General features: G+C 46.3%; 1 protein-coding gene across 3 annotated transcripts in view; it reads right to left on the reverse strand.

Moving 5' to 3' along the window:
- Positions 1-26,401, reverse strand: part of LOC119166896 (potassium channel subfamily K member 1) — a 177,122-nt gene that overhangs the window by 57,173 nt on the left and 93,548 nt on the right. The window contains exon 1 of one of the 3 annotated variants that reach the window (XM_037418286.2): positions 19,004-19,846. The exons of 1 other annotated variant lie outside the window; for it this stretch is intronic. In XM_037418286.2, coding sequence (XP_037274183.1) covers positions 19,004-19,331 — 328 coding nt within the window. In that variant the 5' untranslated portion in view covers positions 19,332-19,846. Of the gene's footprint in view, positions 1-19,003; positions 19,849-26,401 lie in introns of those variants that run through there. One more of the 3 variants, XM_037418285.2, reaches the window with a different exon arrangement.

The raw sequence follows: 26,401 nt of genomic DNA on the forward strand, positions 1-26,401 counted from the left end.
TTCACCTCCTCCTTTCCACCCTCGCTTTGACATCGGTCCTCCTCACCCTGACTTCCGCTTCTCACACCCTCAACTCTTCGCTAAACTGCACTATACAAGGTTGTGCCATGCTTCACTGTCTCCCCTACTCATTTCCATTCTCCTCGTCCTCATCTCCATTTCCCACCCGCTTGCTGTATGCACTACTATGCGTGGCTACGCTATGCTAGGCGCTGCTTGGTACAATGGCTTCAGGGACGCATACCTGCAGAGTTTTTGTGTTCCACACGATATCACCCATACCTTAGACAGCTCCGACGTTAAATAAATAAATTAAATCACGTTTCCAACCCCGCCCCTCTAAGAAAGCTTTCTGCACTTAACACGGTCTTTCAATGCCTCCAAGATCGGAAATATCACGACTTCCGTGCGCTATCCCTTGCTTTGAATGGCCTCCGTGATCACCCCATCCCCTTTGACCGAGCGGCACTGTCACGAGATGACGTCATCATGTGACGCCATGAGAGCGTCATAGCGATGTCATAACGTGATGATTTTTGCATTTCATTATTTGTAATGGTAGATCTTCCTGCATCTAGGGCATCCGCCTTAACAGCACTACTTGGGCAAGTACGTGCGATTTTGAAAACACAGCTGTTAGGGCACTAAAACAACTGACTAAGAGAAAAACACACACACAGAGCGCTAACTACCAACTGACTTTAAGAAGAATCTATGATGCGACGTCCTTCCAGCACATGCACAACACAATCGACGTGACGCAGCAATGCCGGTATATCCGAGCCTTCACGTGTATGCTTCTATCAAGCGCATCTCTGCAGTATCGCATAGCGTGACTGAGGCATCGCTCGCACTCATGGTGCTGCCATTTTAATGAAGCGAGTCTCCCATAGCCCACACGCCGTTCTATCAATTCTATTGTCACTCCTGCCAAGTATTCACCACAACATTTAAAACTAAGGCTCACACGCACAGGCAGCGTAATGCACGCAAAGATGCGCAAGTCGTTGACTGTTTAGGATGCTCCCTGAACCACATCGATTTCAAAGGAGAGAGGTTTCTTTTTCGCCGTCGCTACCCTTCTTACCGGTGCTGTCTCATCCTCGCCGCTTACTCCTTAATAAAACACGCTGATAATTTCTGCACTAAACTCTGAGCCCATCACGATTTCAAGCTTTTCGGCAACACGCTCTTATCTCCGCTTTCGCAGTCGAAAACGCTTAAAACGAAAAGATATCGGTTCATCGCGCAAGATAGTCATGCGTCGCAAATCATAGTGGGCGTGTGACAGCATGGCGATGCAGGGTAGGAGACAATTCATTATTGATATATTGATATACCTCGTACACGGACCTAACCACCCTGTTGCCCCTTTCCTGAAACAGTTTCTAGGGTCTAGAAGGAGTGGGAGGCGTGTGCAACTCGAGGTCCGACATTCACGAGGCAATCCTCCATGGAGTGCGCTGAGAGGGTGGAGGTTTACTTCATGTGCTTCCTCTCCCACACCCTCTGTCCGATTGCCCCCTTCCATTTAACCACGGACAAATAAAGCTGTTCATTCATTCATTCATTCATTCATTCATTCATTCATTCATTCATTCATTCATTCGTGAGGCTCGGAACATGGAACCTCATTTACCTTACGATGAGCAGCTTCAGCGACGTCGAGGACAAACAACAGAGGTAAGACAGCTTTTGAAAAGTCTGGTGATCCAACTGGAAAAACTTGCCTGCTATAGTGCGGACCCATGGTTTACGCAGCGCAGAATCATGCATGAGGAGCCGCATAGTACGGGAAGAGCCCTTTTTTAACGCGCGGATCATAAGCGAAGCAAAGATGTCGAGGCAGAAACGTCATGCGAATGCCTGAAAGTTTTTTTTTTTTATCAACGCAGGCAACTCAACGGCAAAAGACGTGGCGAGGCAATGTCTCTTGGACCGGCCAACCTCTTGCCAAGCGACGTTATCAGACAACTTTTGTGACGTCATGACGACGTCACAACAAGTCATTCGTCTTCCCCACGCCGCTTGTTCGGAGAAGGTGACACGAAAATTTTTTAACCCTTTTCCCGCCTGCCGTAAACAGCTAAATTAACTGAACGTGTTTTACGTCCCAAAACAACGCTATGATTATTAGCAGAACTTTCCTTCCCCCTCTGCCCTTCCCCAGTGCAGGGTAGCCTACCGGGGCTCAGCCCTGGTTAACCTCCCTGCCTTTCTTCTTATGTTCTCTCTCTCTTAGCGATGCCGTAGTGGAGGGGTCCAGAATTTCAGGCCACCTGCGGTTGCTTCACGTACACCTGAATCTAACTGCACGGGCTTCTGGAATTTTGTCTTTACCAAAATGCGGTCGCCATGGCCGGGATTCAATCCTGCGACCAATAGGTCAGCGGTCGGGCACAGTATAACCGCTTAAGTACAGTCTCATTTGTATATCGCTCTAGGTGAATGAGCCGAAACGCGCACATATCTGGTATTCACGATTTCTTCCTTTTCATCCACTTATTTTTTCCGTAATTACAGTTGATAACATCAGTCTAAGTCAGCACGTGGTGATGTCTCTGTTGTGCAAGAGCAAAAGTTACGGAGCGGATGAGTCACACAAGCGGCGCGAATCCAGAAACAGCAGGAATAAGTCCCCTTTTCTCTCGATTCTATCGTCATCCTTGACGTTTGTCAATCGAGCCCGCTAACAATTCCAGGGATGAGCGTGATTGATCTCCCGACCCAGTATTGACGCTGGCGGTATTGTACGATATATACTGCAGTTCTATTTAAAGTCGAATGTTTTTTTTTCCGCCTTACTCACAGTCTGAGTAACAGCACCTGCCGCACGATGAAACACTGTGAAAGCAATAAAAAAAAAGCAGATCAGGAAACGGTGAAAGCTAGAAAGGACAAAACATTCTTGCACACGTCGCTGAGCCGACGTGTTGATTAGAGGAATTGTTGTTGTTGTTGTTGTTGTTGTTGTTGTTGTTGTTGTTGTTGTTGTTGTTCAAATACTTGGCACAACCCACCTCAGACGATAGGCTATAAATCTGACGGTGCCCTGCTTAAAAAAAATTGTTCGCTTGCTCAAGGAGCGCGTTGAAATTTAAATAGTTTAGCCATTGCTCATTGATAATAAAACCTTGTTAAAAAAAAACAGAAGAACAACAATTCGTTAAGATGTCGCTAACTTGTGTTGCCTCGCAAAAAAATTATAATAATCATGAACCTCAGCGCGTGCCAAGAGATGGACTCAAGCTTCACCCTGGAGAAGTAGGAGATGCTTCTACGCAGCCCCGCTCTCACTGATCAGCTCGTGGGACTGAGCTGATCAGTGAACAGCACGTGGGACTGAGCCGTGTGTGCGTGACTCAGTCGCGTTCCGCAGGACCAGAATAAAGTTATTTTCGTTCCTTCGTTCCGGCACACGCTCTCTTAATTTTATTTGCGGCCAAGCTGTTCAAGGTATCGGCAACATTGTGCTCCGTTGCCCCGCCACGGTGGTCTAGTGGCTAAGGTACTCGGCTGCTGACCCGCAGGTCGCGGGTTCGATTCCCGGCTGCGGCGGCTGCATTTCCGATGGAGGTGGAAATGTTGTAGGCCCGTGTGCTCAGATTTGGGTGCACGTTAAAGAACCCCAGGTGGTCGAAATTTCCGGAGCCCTCCACTACGGCGTCTCTCATAATCATATAGTGGTTTTGGGACGTTAAACTCCACAAATCAATCAATCAATCATTGTGCTCCGTCGCAAAGCTTCTGAGGTGGGTATGCGCCACAAGAAAGCCCCACTACCGAGCACCGCTGGTGCGAGAAGGGTTGCTTATGATGGCTACTTTTGCGCCAAATTGGCTACTTTTGGACCTGTTTGGCGACGAAAATTTCGTACTGGCGCCATGGCTACTCATTGTCTACTTTCAAATTTCTGGTCTTATTTATTAAAAATGATTTCATTTGTTCATCAACAGTAAAGAATTTGTTCGCAATGTCGCTCCTGTTTAATCAAGAGAGAGAGAACATAGTGAGAAAGTGACACAGAGAGAAATAAAGAGAATAAAGACAAAAATATAAAGACAGAAAATCTCATAGAAAAAAAGAAAGACAGAAAAACAAAGAGAAAGAAAAATAGAAATAAAGAGAAGAAAGAAAAAGAAAGAAAGAGAGAAAGAAAGAGAACTATATAAATAAAGAAACAAATAAATAAACAAAGAAAGAAAGAGAAAGAAAAGGTGCGCTCTTGGGTACATGAGGTGCGAGCATTACACGAAAATCTGCTGGGCGATATGGAGCGAGGGAAACACGAAAAGAGATACAAAGATCAAGCAGATATACAGAGGAACAAAGAGAAAGGAAAAAATGAAAAAGTAAACGAGAAATGAAGAGAAGTGAAGGGACACAAAAAGATTGAAAGAAAAACATGTAGACAGAGAGAGAAAGATATAGAGATAAACAGACACGAAAAAAGAGAGAAAAAGAGAGAGGAAGACCATAAGCGTGCGCCAAGGGGATGAGGGAGGAACTCCCCCCCCCCCCCCGAGTCACTTAAAATGAAGCAGAGCACAAAGTCTGTCCCATGTATTAAGGGAGGGGGGAGGGGCCGCAGTGAACCCTTGCCCCTGCAGGCTCCCCTGATGGGGAACCCTGAACCCGCCCTTGAGGAAGACAGAAATAAATATAAAGAAACAAAGAACGAGAGAAAAGGAAGCAAAAAGAGAGATATATAAATAAAAGGAAGAAAGAGTAATACAGATAGAAAGAACGAGTGAGAAAATAAGAAAGAGAAATAAATAAAGATATAGCCTGAAAAAGATACAACAAAGAGAGAAAAGAAACGGAGAGAAAGGCAAAGAGAAATAAACAAGGAAGGTTGGGCCGCGGCGAATCGTCTCCCAATTGCCGCGCCCTAAATGCAACTGTCATGTTCTCAGAAATAAACGCCCGCGTATAGCTACGATAACGCGACACACGTGCCACCAGCAGTCGCCGCTACTTTTTCTCCCTCTCCCTGACGCGCGCGACTTATCGCAAATTTATTCTACCCTTCGCAATTGATTGTAAACTGCAGGCAACGACAACAAGAACAAAAACAAAAAAATAGCCGAGCCTTTCGCAGCGCCTCGCGTGCAGGGAGAACAACAAAAGCGACCGGGCTGCCGACGCCATCCGCACGGCCCCATCTCGATCCACTGCCATGGAAACCAGGCTATACGGAGAGACTAATCTGGACGAAAGCCTCCCTTCTTCGTAATCCCTCGGGGCACCCGGGCGCCATCGAAACGCCGGCGACCTTGCGCCACTGCGGCGGCCAGTGCACGCTATAGTATATGTATGCGCCTGCGTCACTGTCGCTGCGAGTCTGTTTCTACTCGCCCGTTGTGCCGAATTCGAATTCAGTCCGAATCCTATCGTACTCGCGGTAAAATCCCGTTCGATCACTCCATTGACGGCCTACAACCGTCTTTCACTCATTCTTGTACTGTTTGCAGTATCATAGCCTGGGGGGGGGGGCGAATTGGGGGTTCGTCGACCCCCATCACCCTTTGAATTTTTGGAAATTTGCTTGCGTATATATATACAGGATGTTTCAATAAATGTGTCAAGTGTTTTTTTTTTCTTTAATTACAGAAAGGAGGTGTCTTCGTGCAACTTTCGGCGTTGCCTTCCTGTGGCGGAAAGCATCTTCGGATGGGTACAAACATTAATTACGACAGTAATTATATAAATTAACCCAATTAAATTGTTAACCAGTGGTAACAGCTGGTCGAGTCAAATGGGCGAATTCAAGCCCTGCCTATACGAATAGCACGTAGGCACTTTGAAATTTTGGAAAAGCGGCCGCTGGTAATCACCGCGGAGCGATGCAATCTGGCCAATTTAGCTGGTCAAACCAAAACCGACGCACCAAACAGCGCATCTACCATTCACCGCGACAACATCCTCAATGACTACTCAATGATGGCACTGTCGCACTGTGACAGACACAGGAAGGTTGATTTGATTGATTGATCTGTGGGGTTTAACGTTTCAAAACCACCATATGATTATGAGAGACGCCGTAGTGAAGGGCTCCAGAAATTTCGACCACCTGGGGTTCTCATACGTGCAACCAAATGAGCACACGGGCCTAATGCATTTTCGCCTCCATCGAAAAGGCAGCCACCGCAGCCGGGATTCGATCCCACGACCTGCGGGTCAGCAGTCGAGTATATACCTTTACCACTAGACCATCGCGGCGGGGCAAGACATATAGGAAGGTAGCGCTGTTTTGTGGAAGCTTATGGAAAGTCAACATACCTTATAAATCTATATGCACATGCTTCTGAAAACAAGTTTCAATTTCGATGTTCTTTGTGGAGTGGCCGTACTGCGATGTAGGGCGAAATTTGAGGGCGTTGTGGTACCGAGATTTCAGTGGAAGTGAAAAAAAAAAACAAAAGCAAAGGAGCATTAAACTGACAGGTATGCAGATCAACACGTAACCCATCACTGTATCCTCCATATCCAAGTTCGCCCGTTTAACGTGAAGCCCAATCGACCATATTTTCATGAACGATCGAGGAGTATGAATGAACAAATGCGAAACTACGCGAAGGCAGACACAATGTTCGGCAGAACTATATGTAACAAGCTTTTTAAACCTCTCTAGATAATCGTCTGCGCATTGAGTCAATCTCGAAAGACGCATGAAGCTTATACATATAACGTTCGGAAAGCGCGCAGAGATGACATTTTCCGCGCAAACCAACGCAGTCATCTTTGTGCGCATCTCTTCGACGCAGGCGTGGAATGTGACATTTGGCATATTCATTAAAGACAACACACTCGTCTACTACACTAAAAAAAAAAGGGGGGGGGGGAGTGGGCGAAGCTTGCACTGAAAGCCGTGCAAGGCTTGAAACGGCGAAGCCGGACGATTACGAAGTGTAACCTGGTTTCTTCTATAGGATGTTGGTATACGTTGGTTCTTAGCGCACAGAGGATTTATGCAGAGCCACGCACATTCACAGATACGAAAGGCGTGTCCGAACTCCGAAGATTTAAACTCTCGCTGAAACCGAGCGTTCGCACTTCCCGTAAATCTGCGGGAGCCTCGTCGTTCTCGTATGTGCGGCTTCCGTAACTTCGGGGTCCCCCTCACAGCCACCGTGGCCTCTCACGTTCCCTAGTGTTCTCTCGCTGTGCATACCGCTGAAGCACTCCGTACAGATGCTTCAACAAAGCTGAAGCGTGCGCTCGAGGTTTTTTTTTTTTCTTCGGTAGGTTCATTCAGACGGCTTATTAAAGCTCTTCGCGATTGCTGGTTAAGTTTGTCCAGGAGGAATCTTAATGTGTGCTAGTTGTCCGTGCGTTGCCTTCTTCATATTTAGTGGACCATCGTCGAGTAATGAGAATCGATGAATTTCTGTGGCGCACACACGTTCGTGATGATGATAGTTCTTGTACACCGAAGTATTAACGCCAGACAAACAGCTTCCCGGTTAAACGGAGTACTTCCAGTCTCTCCCCCTCTTTCCTTATGAGTTGTAACTCACACAGTCTTTAAAGAGGCATGTCAACTATTTTTTGGAGAGTGTTAATGAAAAGGGTTTCACGACTGTTCAGAACTAATGTTCCACGATTTAGAGTGCCATGTACTCAACTATAGGAGAGCGGGAAGCTGTCCCGATGAAAAAGGCCAGCGGCTTCAAGGCATGTGGATCCCAAGGCCCCCGAAAAATTCATAAAACGAATGTAGATTAGGCAAAGCTGCGTGCATTGCATGATGAATCGTGGCCTTCTATTTTGTTCTGATCAACAGCGTTTTATTTGGTTCTTGTTAACCTTTTGGTCTCTCACATCCTTTGATTGATGGGTGGTTAGCCGTCGATGTTTTTACGGTGTTGAGGCTGTTTGTTCTGGCCAACAGCAACTTTTTTGTTCTTGTCACACACTTCGGGTGAGGCCCCGCCGATCCAACATCGACGTGCGGCAGACTCGCAGGCTTCCACTTTACGCTTCGGCCTGCGACGCCTGAAAGGCCTCGAAGTGGCACATTTCGAATTTATTTGCGGGTTGGTCGACCCGTGCGGGGTTGCACGTGTGGTGATGTGTGGGCCTGACCGACGCACTCATAGAGCAGACACGGAGTTTGATTACACATAAACAAGCATTTAATTAAAACAGGGGCAGAGGCAGGAGATTACAAAAATAACAGAGGAAGAAAACTGATACGCGATGAGAAAGAAAGACTATAAAACAAACTATGCTCTATAAGAACACTACAAGAGGCACAAACAAAAAAACAAATATGCGGAACATTAATAAAATAGCAACAAGATGAAAATCGTAAAAAAGGGTTACAAGGAAATAATTACATAATGATCATTGGTCACGCTTTTGAATTTCTATGTGCGTCGCAGCGCACACAACTACACAGTTAAAAAAAAAAAGGCTGGTTAAAACAATTTAGCAGTTTAAAAAAAGTCACAATAAAAAGTTCCATACGGACCAGGCCAGCTCTTGGTGCACGTAGGGGAGTTGACGGGTGCCGCTGAAGGTCTCGCCGGCTTGGTAGACGACGAGGGTGCCCAGAATTGCAGCCGTCTCAATACGTTGCGCGGGCCACTCCGTGCTCGCCGCCTACGCGAGACTCGCGACACCGACGACCGCACTTGTTGCTGGCTGTACGTCAACTGCTCTTCCGACGCAGTTCAAACCTCCTCGGGGGCGTCAACGTGCTCCCGTCTCATCTGGGAGTAATTTTCCTTGTTGAGACCGCCGGTTCCCCTTCCGGTCAGGGGCAGGGAAGACGAGCCGGCGCCACGCTGGGTCGTTATAGTCGCCGGATGTCGTCTCCCAACACAAAAACGCCCTTCCTTGGAAGATGGGGCCCGCGGATGCTCCGAAAATTGGAGTCGTTTGTGACAGTTCTTCACAGATGTTTTGGTCAGGTGTGCACCACGGCGAAACACTAAAATTGTTCGGTATTAAGGTGCTTCGACCCTAAAAGCGCTAACCTGTCTCTCTAAAGAGAGTCACATACGAGGCAAGTCGGGACTGCGGCTCAATTCAAACCTCTCACGCCGAAAGTCAAAGTGGAGACGACCTAAGATCGCATATATACCCAAAACCTACAGTAAAAAGCTTGAAGCAACCTTTTCGCTGGCGCAGCGATTTATCTAAGTCGAGAATGATGGAAGTGGCCATGATAATAAAACTTTGTTGCCGCGTTACCTCCGTTAGTTTTTGTTCACATAGAGGACTTTCTCGCTGTGCCTTTTCTGCAAGAAGGAGGAAATCATTTGTCATTTCTTTTTATCCTGCCACCCGTTCACGACATTCAGGAAAATATTAATAGTACCACCTAAGAGTAGCAACCTGGGCTTGGAAGTACCAGAACCATTTTTTTCCCCTAGGATCGCTATTCTTGGATGCAGCCCCAGGGATGTTTTTTTTTCGCCCTTGAGGCACTCATCAGCAAGATAAAAATAAATATCTTGATAAATTACGCCCGATTAAAATATTTTACTACTAATTATTGGTATTTCGAATCACTGTACTAACTGTAGCTTAGACTAACGACAAACTATAGAAAACACGAGTGACGCTAAATTGAAACAGAAAATAGTTACCGATAAATTGTAATTTGAGAACTCTATAGTCGTTTACGGCCTAAGAATAAATGTAAGCACCGCCCGCAGCAGTCACTCACCCACCCAAGCAGAATTTTCATAAACGTCCCACTAATTGCAATTGCTTATTTATGTGACGTCAGTACCTTCAGGCATATGCGACTTCGCCATACAGGCACATGTTCGCTATGATACTTTAAGGTTGAAAAATTTTACTTCTTAGAAAATTCTATAAACAATTCCGACTTGACTGCTCAGACAAACGTAAAATTTTATCAAGAAACGACGAAGTAGTAATCGATGATATGCGTAGTACTTTCATTATCAGCGAAAAGTGCTTACGGTTAGAACAAAAATCACCAAACATTGCTTTGTTGCACAGGTGAATGACAGGCGCGCTGTCGCACTGGGGTTGGAGCGTATATTTTATCAGGTTGTAACCAACTGTCTAGTGCCGTTAATTTAACCACCATACATTTATTAGTAGATGACAAAATCGGTGTCAAATGTTTAACTTTTAAACTTCGCGCCGAAGTATTCTATGGTGACGCCACAGATTTCAAAGTAGTTGTTTTTGTGCATCTTGGCCACATTAGCTAAACGAAACTCCCTACCTTATATTCTTTATCTCTCGAAACGAAACTTGGCATGCTAAGTATCAGGCTCTCTCTGAAGAAAACGTACTACAATGTTGCCCGCTAGAAACTAAGTAGATCCATCAGATGCCGTCAAAATGAGCGACGTCCCGGTGACTGCTGCGACAACGTCAAGGTGGCACCGCCCCAGGCATTTTGATTTTACGCGTTTTCCCCGTTATCCAGCAGCAACCATAGGGTTTTCGCTGTCATGAAAGAGTAATTTAACAACGGGGCTTGTTGCTGAGCTAGTCGGTACATACTTAAGGAAAGAACAGGCGCGGCGCAAAGTGTATGAGGACGAAGTGAACATATACAGGGACGAAGTGATGATATACAGGGACGAAGTGAAGTTATACGGGGACGAAGTGTTTGTTGTTTTTTTTTACTTTGTCCCAGCACTCGTTGCGCCGTGTCTTCTTTTTTTTCTTAATTTACCTTTAACAGCAGATATATGCACGTGTTAACGTACTGAGATGCAAGGTCAAGAAAATGGCTGCGCTTTTATTCTGACGGCGGCCGCTTGCAATTTTTATCCGCGTGAATTTCGCGTGATCAATGTGCGGAACGCAATACATTGTGTGTTGCGGCAAGCCACTGCGAAGGAACGGTCAGTGCCAGCTGAGATAGCAACTATCCGCATACGCACAGCTGGCTTGCTGGCTGTAGTACGCACACTATATCAAGAGCGGCTGCTATGCGATAAATCCTCCGTCCGTGACTTGGAGGTAATGAGTGCTAGCGAGGCTTGTCGCATCTCGGTGACGTAAGTTCACTTCGGGCACGTGGCGCGACTAGCTGTTGTAGTTAATTATTTCAACTGACGAGATTGCAGCTACCACTTGATTAAGGATTGAACTAAACAGTAGAAGCACGTTGGCATCCTATTTAGCTTTCTGGCAGGCAAAGTACGGGCGTACAATAAGAACATGTCGACTTGAACGCTGTGTCGAGGTATTTTTCTAGTCCTTGCGCATATTTCAGCCTTGTTGAAAAGCTAAATGAAACACTTATTGTCGCAGTGGGCATCTGGAATAGTATTGTGTGATTATTTTCAGTAGCTACAATGAATTATTTGCCATTTCCCAAGGACCCTTAAGGGCGATACGTGGATAAGCGGTGAAAATAAAGCAGAAAATGATTTTCAGAGACATAGCTGTGCTGGTCTGGCAATAAAGTTCTTACCAACCATAAGGATGGTTTCAGCTGGTTGCTAGAGCACAACATTACTAATAAATGATGATATTTAACGTCTCAAAACCACGATATGATTAGGACAGACGCCGTAGCGGAGGGCTGTGGAAAGTTAACAGAGCACATCAAGACGGGAAACACAGCAACAATGTAAACGTTCTCACGAGAGAGCATAAGTGACGGGCAACAAAATAACAGATGCGAATAAGTGCTTTAGAAGATCACGTTTGTACCTGATAGTGCTAAAACCCTGGGTACCCTAGCAATTCTAAGTGTAATAAAGAGTGTTATTGCGGCCACTCTGCAGAGCAAGCCATACATTTTTTTTATTTATCGATAAAGTTTAAGATTTGAAGTCTTTCTTATAGCTTCGTAAAAGGCACAGCCACAATTTGCGGATTGCCATTGATTTATTTCACAGCAGCTTTTTATTTCACACTACAATGTATCGGATACAAGGGCAAAAGACGGGTGGGGTCTGCTCTGCCTGACGGGACTCTTACAACCCGAATGCGCACACTCACAGCATGGACAAACAGAAATAACATTATTAAATGAATTATCAAGTGACTAAATACTATTATCATGTGAGATTTAACGTCCCAACACCACCAGATTGTGAGAGACGCCGTAGTGAAGAACTCCGGAATTTTTAGACCATCTGGAGTTCTTTAGCGGGCGCTGGCGTCGCAAAAAAAAAAAGGGGCCTCAACTATATCGCCTCCACCAAAATGCGACCGCCAAGGCCGACATCGAACCCGTGACCTTCGGGTCAGCAGCGTAGCACCGTAGCGACTGATCCATCATGGCGGAGAATAACTCACTGAATAATTTACACACTACGAAGTGAATAATGACATAAGATGGAGAGAAAGAAAAGTTTTTATTTAAAAAATGACGCCACATGCGCGAAGTGAATGATGGCGAAGGAGCTTGCTCCGGAGCTTATAATCTGGTAAACCGTGAGTCCTCCGTACATCCACTCGGCCATCATACAAAGACCTGCCCAATTAGGGCAACGATGGTTTTAAGACGCTAAACCGCACCAATTATTATTATTTTATTATAGCGAAGGTTTCGAAAATCGGCGGATTCGACCGGAAATCACAAGCGCCCCGTGCCTTGGAACGGTGCCAACTATGGCACCGTTCCAAGGCACGTCTCACGTCAGAGCTCGCGTTTTAACGCGATAGCGTTAAAGAGCTCGTGTCGCAGAAAACCCGCCACTGGCGTCGGCCCCGTTGGATGTGAGCGAAAAATCGTCTGTACGCCTGTGACCAAAAAATCAAGTTACTGAGATAGCCGCGGGAGGCCGCTACTTGTCCACGCGTGCGCGCGCGATCACACTGAGAAAGCCGCGCATTTTAAGAAAAAAAAAAAAGTGCTCAAGGTCACGAAGCCCGATAGTTTCTTTGCCCTGCCACCCCTCCCTGCTTAGCTTCCAGTGCTTTCGTCGGGACGAGAGAAGAGATAATGCAATTTCAGCATGCGACAAATTTTCGTAATTTCACTCGCACTGGACGGATTCTTAAAATTTTTGCGGCGTCGAATTCGTGAGACACTAAGCTCTTGTAGTGAATTCATTCCATGGTTACTTGAAAAAGTGTTCCAGGGCCCCTTTAACGTATTTTGTTCGAAGGTGTAACGACAAAAACAAGCCCATTCGGCGATAATAGCGCGCGCTGGTCCAATCTACTGTGTGCGTGTTTGTGTGTGTGCGTGTGTACGTAACAAAACATATGAATAAGTATGCACTTAGCGGTTGAAGGGTGCACTAGGGGCCGGATTTCGCGATCGCGTCCAACTCTTAAAGACGAAGCTTAAGGGTCCCCCAATTTTTGCTAGCATAGCGTCGCTTGGCCAGCGTGCCCTCTCATAGACGCACACACCGCGTTTCATTCTGTCTCTGTCATTTGCTTCAGAGGGAGCTAAAGTTGCTACTACGGTAAAGCCCCTCACTACGGCGGGATGGATGGACAAGGCTCGAGCATAACGACAAAGCTTCTTACAGGGGCTAGAGAGCGTATTTACGCTTACTCGCTATTCGGCAGCTAGTGGGATTGAAAGGGCGGGAAGGGACTTTAGGACCTACAACTTATGTAGCCCGAATAATGCAAAAACGGTGGAAATCGTGTGCAGGTCTCGTAACAAGTGTTCTAAGCGACGAGGGTAGAAAGTTTGTGCTGTTCATGTAAAATTCGCATAATTCATAGTTTACTTAGATTTTTTTTTTGGTCGCATGAAAGCGAGAGGTAGAGTTTAATTTTACGGCCATGTCTCATAGGTATAGAAATATAAACTAGAATCTCCACAAAAATCAGTTTTCGGGCTACAATTTCTACTGTAGTTCTTCGGCGATTTGCCCATTGTACTGACTGTATAAGCCAACGATGAGTTCATACTTACATTACACAAGTCACTCGGCGAAACTGAATGAGATTCAAATTACCACATGGAGGGTTCGGTAAGATACCCTGACTCAGAATAAACCATCTAAAAATTTAACAATGTCCCTCAAACATTCTCTCAAGACTACTCGAACGCGAACGCCGCACAATGTGAATATTTTACAGCGTATTTTATACCCAGCGAACGCCGCTTTTGTTATCTTCTTAACGCGAACGCCGCAAAGATGATGATGAATCAACACTTAGTGGGCCCAACATTGTTGGTAGTGCGCGCAAGGGCGGTTCCCTAGTTGCGGGACCCGTATGTATCCAGCAGCTCCTGGCCCCATGCCGTCAATGCACGCTGAGTCGGCAGGGCGGGGCTGGATAACAAGGTCTCCCATTGCTCAAGGAGTTGGGTATTCGGGGTGTCGGGGGGAAGGGATGGTGGGGGGTTCCTAAGTTCTGTGCACTCTGACAAGATGTGTGGCAGGGCGCCATTTTCTATTTTACAAAACGGACAGAGCATGTCGTGTTCCGCAGGGTACATGCGGTTCAGCAGTACGGGATGCGAAAGAGATCTCGCCTGCGCTCGACGCAATATCGTCTGTTGTTTCCTGATCAGGCCGGGGTGCTGTCCTGGTAGTCTGCACCTTCCCTCTCGGTACATCTGGGTAATGTCCCGAAAGCTGGTAACCGGGTGTGGTAGCTCTTCCGGCTCATGCTCGGCCCGAATTTACATTTATCGGGCATGATAGTCGGAAATGGTGTTGCCTGCTACCTGCGAGTTAGCCGGGACCCACACGAGCTCTACGGCTCTTCCCGGAGGCTTGCGCTTGGATAGAATGGCTCGTGCCGCGGATGAGATTACCTCCCTGCGGAAGCTTCCATAGGCTGTCTTTGAGTCGGTGACCACCGTGTCCACGCTCGGCTGTACGAGGGCGAGGGCCACTTCCACTTTGTCGGCAATTGCAGGGTATTCTGTCCTCGAGGACGAGCTGACGATTAGCCTGTCAATGGACGTAACCACTACCGCAGCACGGTCACTGTGTTTTCGGAGTGAGCTCGGCGACCGCGTACATGACCCTGGGGTTCTCTTCCAGCTTGCGGGCCATGGCTTTGGCCAGCGCGGTGCGCCTCTCATCGTCCTTGCCCGGCGTCCTTGCCCGGCGTCATGTTCCGGAAGACGTAGTGAACATGCAGCTTACGCTCCTCGAGCCACGAGGCGCGCGGCTATAGTCATGCGACTGTTTGCGTAAATTCGAGCCGAGGCCGGCTTGTCGCTCAAGGTCACGTGAAATATACGATATAGGTCATTGCCATAAATACACGTTTATGATAGCACTGAAGCACGCTGCTATCACTGCTGCCGCAAACGCTGCTTAACAATGGGTAACTATTCCATACTGGCAACAGATAACGCAATGCTTCTCGCTGCGATTTCAGCTCAGCGCTCAATATAGGATACCCATGCACGCCTAATCTCTGACGCGGCAGGTTTCCTTTGTTATTGACGCTATCGTCACAACTCGATATTGCTGTCAGCCGCACGCTGTATACTTTATCGGTACGCGTTGCGACAGTCTATCTCAATGCTCGCCGTCGCGTAATGGTCGATCGGCGCAGCTTATCGCGTTGCGACCCGCGTTCACGCAGTACAAGCCGCCTGCAAAGAGGTCTTAATATTTCGTACGCTTATATAGACATTACAGCCGGGAGAAAGCATGCACCCTTCATCGATCACGAAGTGCATGTCATCGGGTGACAGGCTCGCAAACTACAGCGTAACTATAGATTTTCTGAACGTGGTAGTCCGCTTTTACGCCGTGGTGAAACTGGTAAGATTACGGCACCTCTTTCTGTTCGCAGCACCTGCTCTGTCGTTACTATGTAGAATTCGCTTCCGCATAGCGTCAATCAGACTTCCTCATTCGAGCATACGGTGGGGCACAATGTTTAGTCAAACGCGAACACTGTTTCTCCGTGTAACACGCTGACCCCTCTTGCATGCACCTTTTCGTCTGCACTAAGTTTGAACTTGATCACCTATTATTAGCACAAGCACACAATTAACATAAATAAATAACGAGGATGGTCAGATAAAAGCTGCATAGTGGCAGCTTGGCTAGTCCGACCGTCCCGTGAAACACGAGGAGCAACACGGCAAGGATATGCACACTCAATCCATACACTTGTAGCAACATTGTAAAAACGAAATAGATACCGCAAAAAAGAAAGAAAAGGTATCGAGCAATTTCAAGTCGTGTGGAATATATTTTTCAACAAACTCGTAAAAAAAAAAAACACATGGCCCTATTGTAGCTCCGCAGACGACTCATTGACATGCACTGTGTTTTCAAGTTTTTAAAACATTTGCGAGAGTCCACGAGAAATGACGACGCCAACTGAAGGACCCCCTTAAACGGCGCGCCTTGCTGACCGATGGGAAGCCGCCCTGCTCAGCGAGCATCCCGCAAACCAGGAGTGGGGTCATCCTGCGGGGCCATCGCCGAGAACCTCGAAAGATGTTTCTCGAACGGTGGATCTCTGTCAGCCTAGCCCCGGGCACAACCGTTGGGCCAATGAAGTTGATTCAACGTCTCGACAACAATCTGAATGCTTTTCGTAGTAGACCATTGACCAATGAGGTATCGTTAGGTCCTTGGTCTGACGTCAGCAGCACATACATGGGTATAGTCGTGGCTTTCTCTCAAGCCACTGGACTGAATGCGCGTCTTTATATTTGCCCCAGCGTAGGGGAAGCATATTCTCATATCCCTACCTCTTACTATTCACATTCACCATTCATTCGCTTCCCTGTTCTTCTTCCCCACAGAGTGAGAGGCCAGAGCAAGCTGTAGCTCAGGCCGACCTGCAAATAAATTTCCCCCCTCTCTCTAAGAAGGGCCTTACACGTGTCGTGCGAACGTGACCTTGTACGAAAAGCTGTAGCGAGAGAAACGATGCTGACAATGTTACGTGACCACGCGAGCTGCGCGTTTCTTCTCGGCGTTCGCGCGAATACGCAACTCTAGAGGAGGTTTTCAAGCACAGAAACTTGGACGAGCTTGTACAGCTCCATGAAGCTACTTCGAGTGTAAAACAGGCAAGATACACTAGAAGGAATAAACAGGACGAGCGCTCTCCTGTTTGTATACAAGCAGGAAACGAGACACGACGAGCCTATAGAATGCACTAGAAGAAGAAGCCAGATGCCTCTTCGTATTCTGACGAGGCGTTTCACTCTTTAAAGGGACAATAAATAGAAGAACTATTTTTTTTCTCGTATCAGCGAATTGCTCTCAATACCAATATCGACACGCTTACCGCAGGAAGGCTACTGGTAAGCGAGAAAAAGCAGGTGGCGACGCCATCCTGAAATTCCCACAGTAAACGCTGTGACGTCATAGATTTTTCATGGTGTCTATACTTGGTCCTACGCAGTTCCAAATCAACGAAAAATTAAGTTCATTGTCTTCTCGAACAACCGTAGACGTAACATGCCAAGCTGCTGGAGCCACTGTCGCCAAATACGATATATGCACTTTGAAATCTGTGACATCATGTGCGGCGAGTACTGTGCAAATTTATCCCCTCTTAATAATATATGATGGTGAAATTAACGATAAAATACATGATAGAAAAATTAAAGACATTGGAATCTTCGTAGTACAATTTACCAATATAAACCGATTAATTAATTGTATAACTTTAACATTTTTAATGCATTGGCGCTTTCGCCGTCGAGTCACACTAGTCATAGTGCAAAGGACAGTCGGAACTTTCGAGTTTTTCTATTTTCTAATAATAATAATAATAATAATAATAATAATAATAATAATAATAATAATAATAATAATAATAATAATAATAATAATAATAATAATAATAATAATAATAAAAAATCCTCCCAAGAACTACTCTTAAGCGATATCGCAGCTTCTACGCTACATTGTTGACATTAGAGGAATAAAAGGTGATAATTCGCCCACAGATACAATACTCAAGCCTCGATAAACAAGGGATTTCGCGGCCGTTTTGACATTAGAGTGCTTCTATGTAGCTGGATGACCTTTGAGCATGCGCTGGCATTTTTTAGCTGTTCGCAAACACTTTCTTCGCGGCTCTCGAAATGTGCTAGTCTAGTTACCCGTATATTTCCTATATTACAGCGTGGTAGCTACAGTAATAAGCTATAAAACGCCACGTATGTGTGGCTATAGAGATGTTCGCAGTATTTGTTGATCAAATGACCACCTCAGTTAAGTCGCGCGGACGATGAGCCACGGATGGATACCTTCAGTGCCCAGACGGAAAAAAAAATAATCAGTTTCCGGCTGGATATTTGAGCTGAAGATATTTACAGCTGGCAAGAATTACGGTTCAATCATTCAACTCGAAGTGAAAAAATATCCCGCTAGAGCTGTGTAACTTCCCGGCTAGAGCTGGGCTATATTCCAGCTGCATATTCATCGACATCGAGGTGAATGATACAGTGCTCTACAGCTGAACTACCAAACTGGAAATCTTTCCAGCTGAAAAGGTCCAATAAATCAGTTGAAAATGATTTTTTTTTTCCATCTGGGCTACGTTTCAGTTTTCAAGCACCTCGCAAAACGCCGCCACCTCATATACCACGTGAAACATCAAAGCAACCAAAATTGTTCCAGTTTCGTTTCGCCTAAAGTAAATTGGGAATAATCCGCCGAGTTCTGTTGTCGATGCTGAATATATTGACACATTTTTGCCCCTGCTGTATTGTCATTTTTATATTCCCATTTTTAGTTATGACACTATATACCGTAAGTTGTCAATGTGCAAAGAAAAGCGACAGCGATCCATCAAGCATGTACTTACACCACCCGCTGTTCAAGTGATCTGTTCTTTTTTTTTTCCTTTTTTATTGTGGCGTATCACTTGATATTATAACTTCCAGACTCATATCTTTTTTTTACTGATGTATTATATTTTTATCACGCGTACAGATTTTGATATGCCTACTGACATCTTGAACGGTTCAGTTCATTTATTCAGATTGTTGTATGTGCTCACAATCTGTTGTGATTTTCTTTGTTTCGAATTAGCTTGAAATTCTTTGTGTGCTTCGATCGTGTGCCTTCTCCTGTCATAGGTAGGCCTATAGTTCCAGTAAACAGACGGGTGCAAAATAAATAAACGACCTGCTCACCATTGAGGCAGGAGAAGTTCCTCAGAAAGGCGGCGCGGAACATCTTGAGGTGCCGCCTCAGTTCCTGCTCTCCCGGTCCTTCGAAGCTGCAGAACATGAACGCACCGAAACACAGGTAGCTCATTTGCATGAGCACGAGCAGCACGAGAAGGAAGTTGCTCCGCCGCATCCCCATCAGGCGCTTGTAGTGCGCCGACTTGTCATTGCCACCGCCGCTGGCGTAACCGATAGGCTTCACCAGGCTTTCCGTGCTCTGGGGGAGGACGAGCTTCTGCGTGTCCGTCACCATCATCATTTCTCCGCCTCCGATCTCGAGGTTGCGGTCCATCTAGCGTCTTCTTCTTCGGCGGCGAAGAAAAAGAGAAGAACCACAGGCGGTCGTCGTGTCCAGTCGACGACGGCGTTCGTCGGTGGGTCTACACCGCGCTACACCTGTTGCTCGCAGCTGTCGTCGTCTGCTTCGAGTAGGCCTGGCGAGTCGCCCGTCAACGCCGACAGACGACGGAGCAGACGGTGATGAGGGAGCAGATGGCGAGGAAGCACAAAAAAAAAAAAAAAAACCCGAGAGACGCACAGGGAACTGAGCGCGGCGTACAGGGCGGTCAGGAGATGCGGTGAAAGATCAACCTGAGTAACAGTTTCTGAAAGTGAAAAGCCATAGTAGGTCGTCGCACAGGAGTGCACCAGATGTGTATGAGTGCCCGCTGCGGAGAAGCCGGTTGACGCCGACGACGAAACGAGCGCGGTTGAACGCGAAAGCAGACGTGGCCGAGCAGCCGACGCGCTGTGGCAACCTTTTTTAAGCGAAAGCCGAGCAGACGACCGCCGCCGGCTGCCCGTCGTCTGCTTTCTAGAGCGGCGCGGAAGTGGCGCCCCCACATACGTGACGTACTCTCGGAGACAGGGAGCGTGCAGGGACGTCACTTCCTTTTTCCGATTACAGAAGCCGCCAGCGTGCTCCTTTCCCTTTCGCAAATACGCGCCGCTTTTCCGCGCGCCCAGGCCGCGCCAATCAGAAAACGTGGACGAGAGAAGAAAGAAAGTGAAGAGAAGGAAGACAATAATGAGAGAGGCAAAAGTAAGGGCGGTGATGGGACGATTGCGATCTATTGGAGAATCTTCGAAAGAGCTGCGATCCCGCTAGGCTTGGCATACGCGTACGATTTGATAACACATCGGAGCCCACCATATCTTTCCATCTTCATGATTATTTTTGCGCACGAGTCGCTCTCGCTGATTGATTCCAGCAAGTGTGAAGCCACCGGGATACATTATTCGCATTGCGAACTAGGAGAAACCCGAATGTTACGAAATAAATTGATAAAGCAGTGAGGGTCGGTCGTTATCAATTCATTTTATTGGAAAGATGTTGATAACGCTATCACGGTGACGACCAATCTACAGTACCCTTTGACACACCCGGACTATGACCCATCCTTCATTCACTTATACCGACACTACTAAGGACAAACTATAAAAAACCAAACAAATAAACGAAAACCAGCGGAGTTAAGAAACACGAGATGGCCGGCGCTATAGGAAACGAAGGTTTATTGTCAACTACACATATAATGAGTACGAAGAGCCGCGGGAGAGCTTAGACATGCATAGTTAAAAAATTCGGCAGTTTCCCCACCATGTGGCTATCGGTTTATAGCGAAGCAGCCGTCGAGTGTCAATTTTTCGTGGTATTGAGGAAAGTGCTGAAAGATGGGTCGACGTTAAGTGCAGTAGTGGTATGCCCATCGTGGGTTTACCAGGGAATGCCCACTACACTGTTGTACATACACTGGGTAACAGTGGGTAACTTATGATTGGACATAATGTCAGCACTCGCGTTAGAGCATAGACGTCAGCATTATCGGAGCGAAGTGCACTTTACGGTGTGGCGATGTTAATATCACTCGAAACTGTCGTTAGTGTAAATCCCTGACATGTCTCTGCGGCGGAATAACTGATTACCACGCAAAAACAAAACAAAAAAACTTGAGTTCTATTGTTGTTGAAATGCAGATTTTTTTGTCTATCTCTGAATTCGTCGGGTCAACGCCGCCGATGTGTGCTTTTCTTAACGTTCTCGTATTTAAATTGCCAATGTCTGTCGTCACCGTTAGATATAAACTCTGTCATTCACCTGTAGCACACACGCGCGTACTACAGCCCGTTGTGTACAGGTATTTGCCACACGTGTCTGGTGGAGAGGCTGACGGGGCTGGTTGTCCCGTCTATTTCCTGACCACCGTGTGCTATTTCGCGCTGTTAACTTTAAATGGTGGAGAGGGTTTTTCGACGTACGCGACGAAATTCTCAAGTCGTGGTGACCAGACAGTCATATTCACCAAGCTCTCTTACCCCCGTATTCAAGAACGCCCCTTCACTCAACGCTTCACCTTCACTTGAGAAAGCCGGTGGGAGCGCCATCTCAAGGAAGAGCAAGTCACTGCATATCAGTTATTCTTGAGTAACGCAGCGCCATTTTCAGCCGAGCTGCGGCGCAGTGCTCAACTCTGTCAAATGAAGGGTGGAAGTCGAGTCGAGGAGCGTTTGTGAATACGGAAGTTACCCTCCCGTACCAATTTTGACCTACACGAAGTTCGAGAAACGATCACGAGAGGACGTAGGCGCTCAGATATAAAGACACGTAGACAGAAACGCTCAACACACCTGCATTTCGCTAAGAAATGTTTCGCATTCAAGTATTAATCTATTCAGAGTTCTTGCACTATACCCAGTCGACTTTGCCACGCACACATAATCGGATATGTGTATAAATAAAACATCATCGATTTTCTCGCGCCCTCCAGTATCTCCACCTTGACAATACTTTATCGTCATTCAGCAATAGGTGATGCATAAGTTCACTTATTGAAGTCTTAGCTCTATTAACAGAGGGAGCAAGGAAGATGACAGGAAGAGCGCAAGTCAGGTCTTCTTCCTTTGTCGCCGTGTTTTCAGTGCTAAGCTTTCATAGAACGTACCGAACCGATTAGACCAAAATTATGTACTCTTCGACAAATTCTTTACAATGTATGCAAATTTGACGTTAAGCTATCGCGAGTATTGCAACGAGACATGTTGTTAAAAAGGCACCGACGAGCAAAGGCGCAAACTAGCACCCGATTTTTCTGTAAAGAGATCCACAGGTTTATATATCAACCATCACAACAATCCATTGAGATTAAAAAATTATATAAAACAGCCAAGTCACGAAATAGCTTGAATTTCGGCGTTGTACAGCGCGATGGAAGCGACTTTGTTGGATCATTTTTGTTTCAATCTCCATGTGGGGGGGGGGGGAGGGGGGGAGCGTTGTTGTGACGGCGCGTCAGCGTTGTTTCTTGACATAAAACTGTGGATCTGCCTAATGAAATCAACTGTCAGTTTACGCCTGTGCTCATCAATTGTCATGCCTTGTTGCGCTACACGCGATGACGTTCATGTCCAAACTCAACTCGCCCAACAGTCAAATTAGACTATGTCTGCTCTCTCAACTAAGTTCCGTGTTTCATTAATTGGTTAGTATAGATTACCAATTAGTCCAGCACACAATTCTTTTGAGACGGACAAGAGTAGCTTCTTTTTCTTACTAATTGAAAACTGCACTTGTGGAACTACATTTCTCTGATGGCTATACCTTGCTCTGAACCATGCATATAGGTGTCCGATTGAGCCTAATTCTATTCTTCGTAACGTAAGGAGTATAGTTTCACGCAATGTTTAGCCGCTACAACAGTCCCAAACTAATTTCACGCAACATCTCTGTGCTCATGTACACTGCCAATCAGGTGGTGGATGCGCATTGCTAGGCGTCTGTGCCACGGGGGCATTTCTTTGAGAGTAAAACACACTGATTTCTTTCAAGTTTAGAAAAACAAAGCTAGATGGACCGCAAAAAAAAAAAATTGAAGGACACTTCGTAAATTCCAAAGTGCGTCCGGCAAAAGCCTGTGGCTATTCTACCAACTGAGCAATGTCTTTGTTGTTATTTTCTCTCGCTCATTTTTCTTGTAGCTAATTTTTATCCATTCTATCAGATATCACTCGGTTTACGAGAAAGTGTAAAGGGAGGGGCCACAGCCGTGGCGGCGCAACTGCTGCTACGCCACTGTGACATCACGTGATTGCCAAGATAGTGTGAGGAGGAGAGTCCACAGCTGGCACCGTTCCAGGATACGGACGGACGGGCGCGAGTATGAGACATTAAAGGCTTTCACCGTTCACCTCTGGATTCCCAGAGAAGGCAAGCGGGTTAGGGGGAGACAGAAGGTTAGGTGGGCAGATGAGATTAAGAAGTTTGCGGGTATAAGTTGGCAGCAGCAAGCACAGGACCGAGTTAACTGTGGAACATGGGAGAGGCCTTTGTCCTGCAGTGGACGTAGTGAGGCTGCTGCTGCTGCTGCTCATGATGATGATGATGATGATAATGATGATGATGATGATGACCTTGGAACACCTCCAGTCACTGTAATTCCGCGCATAAGGTGTCGAGCATAAGCTCGACGGTGGGGGTTCTAGTCTATGTCAACAATAGCCGGATCTCGATGAGTGCGAAATGCGTAAGCCCGTGCACTCCGATTTAGGTGCTCCTTAAAGAAACATAGCTGGCGGAAATTAATCTGCAGTCCTCCACTACGGCGTGCCTTATAATCACGTCTTAGTTTCGGCACGTGGGACCTCAGTAATTATAACTATGTGAAAACTCAAAGGGTTCCTTGAGCATTCACTACAGACGACTCGAAGGTGAAATATATCTTTTTTTTTTCTCAGTCGACGTCCCTAAACCTGTCCCGCCACTTTTCGAAATGTTTCTGCACCTAGCGAGGTTTCGCATCCCCTACAAGATCGGAAGCACCTCTCCTGGTTTTGCATTACCTCCGTCATCGGACCCTGTTCGACCGAGCTACGACGCGATGTGATGACGCCGTCATGTCGCGTTTAGTCACGTGTAACTGCTGTGACGTCACGATGATATCATAATGGCAACAAAATTATGCGATCTGTGACATCCTCCTGACGTTACAACGTGACGATTTTTTGCATCACTCTTCCCGCAAAACGCCACCGATGCGGGACGTCGACGGTCAAATTTCGCGTTTGTCGAGGGCATGTAAGGCTTTCGCCTTAACAAATATTCTCAAAAAACGTATCAAGTAAGAGACGCGATGTTCACGCATACGCCGAGCCTCCAGTACAAGCCCCGCCCCCCTTACTTCCCTGTGTGAACAACCATAGCAGTTCCACGAGGAGTTCGTTCCAGAAAAGGAAAGTGCGCTAAGAAAAAAAAGTAGAAAAAAAAACGCCGTGCAGGTGAGTGCGGTTCCTTCGAAAATGACGCCTGACGCCAGGGAAGGTGCAAATGGCTTCACGTTGTCAAGTAAAAAGACATTAAAGAAATGAACAAAAAAAAACTATGCGCAAGTTATTTACCCATCGGTACGAAAAGTAAGAAAGACGATTTCTTAGACGGCGTGCGTGGTCGTTTTCCAATGCAGTGTTGAACGCACAAGCGGACCGGCCATAATCAGATGACGTTTGATTGGATGACAGCGCGTTACCTCCTCAGCCCAGGGCGCTAATATTCTAGGCGCTTCGGAATTGCGAATGTCGATCCTCAGTAAACTGAAGATTACGCAAGTTAAGTTGATTCGCGTGAACGAACATTCGGGATTTTCTTTAAACGTCGCAGTCTTAACCCTCTCTGCACATTCACCTTCAAACAAGAAAGAAGGAAGGAACTAAATTTGAATTAGAGCTACAGTACTTAAAATAGAACAGAATAATGATAAGCTGTAATTTGTCTGAACATGTTTAAAACACTTGAGAAACAATATGCTGAAACAGTTACTGTACACGCGTTTAGTCGAGCTGGAAATAGTTATCTGAAGTGTTCTGAAAAATATATGAAAACGATAATTGGCGCGTTGAAAGTTAATGTATACTGCAAGTTAGCTTCCCAAGATCTTGATCTCGTGGGTTCATTGGCGCAGTGATTCCCGATTGATGTAAAATAAGAGAACAGGCTTGGGCAAATTTCGCACCGATGGAAGCGCAGCTATTGGCCAAACTTGCATAATTGCTGGAGTTTTACGAGCTAGAACCATGATACTATAATGAAGCACGCCATATTGAAGGGCTATGAAAATTTCGACCACCCGAGGTTTCTTAAGAAGGGAAAATAGGCGGAAAAGAACGGCAGGGAGGTTAACCAGCCTATAGGCAGCCGGTTTGCTACCCTGTGCATGGGAGGGGGATTGGGGAGATGAAAGATAGAGAGCAGAGGGAAGAAAGATAAACACAGCACAGTCGGCAGCCCACGCGCGCACACTCAGTCATATATAGTCCAGTCTTGTCTTTCGCGGTGTGTGACATTGCTGTTACAGCCGCTTGTTCAAGTCCGTGTCGCGTAGGAATTTCAACAGAGCTTTCGTCGCCTTCTGTTGCAATGTCTTCTCTCGTGCACAGGTTTTTTTAATGTGCTTAGCCGTGCTTAGCCGGTGCGCCCGCGCTTCTACCGGCGGTGCCACAGACAGCTTTTCGAGTTAGTTCTGAAGCTGTAGTTTGGATGGTCTGTGACAGGCTGTGGTTCGACTATATATATCTACACCAGGGAGAGACCTGGCATCAGCCAAGAAGGCAACTATCTTCGCTGTTTTTTATGCTTCAGGCGTCTAGTGTCTCCCTTGTACTCCTTTAGAGTGCAACGTATTTTTAGGTACAATAAATCCGTCGAAAGCCGTTGGATAAGTTTGTTGCCTAGGAGCTCGGTAACTTCAGTGTGCGTGGCGCGACCAATCATCCCCTGCCCGTCATTCTTTCGTCATTTCTAGCTTATCAGATTCTAGCGCCATAGGAATAACAAGGCTTCTTTCACGAAGATGGCAACACTGCGAGTCGACATAGTTTGAATAAGTTCGTCTTGACGATGTCTGCGCAGAAACGCAGGGACAAAGAGTGGCAAAACAGGAACAAGCGCCTTCCTTGTCCCTAATGAAATAGAACTTAAGGGCTTATCATTATTTTTTTTGTCAGTCACAACCTTGTTGAAAGCCAAGAGACACTGAATGCAGGGAAGATACATGGGACGTTATTTGTATTCTTGTGTGTATTGTAGAGTGAAGGCCTCTGACTTGCAGTGGAGGTCTACACGCTGCAGTGAACTTACTGTCTCTATCTCCCCTATTTCTTTTTCTTCTCTTCCCTTTTTCTCATATTTCTCGTCTCCTTCCCTAATCCCACAGTGTAGGGAAAGCAACCAGATGTCTTTCTAGTCAACCTCCCTGCCTTCTCCCCTTGTCTGCTTCCTTCCTTCTGTGTATTGTAGTAATTCTGATACAAATGTGAAGAAACTAAAGTGGACGAAAACACAACAGTCCCTGCGTTTCTGAGCAAAAATTTTCA

Source organism: Rhipicephalus microplus, chromosome 6 (genome assembly GCF_043290135.1).
Source record: "Rhipicephalus microplus isolate Deutch F79 chromosome 6, USDA_Rmic, whole genome shotgun sequence".
NCBI lineage: Eukaryota > Metazoa > Arthropoda > Arachnida > Ixodida > Ixodidae > Rhipicephalus > Rhipicephalus microplus.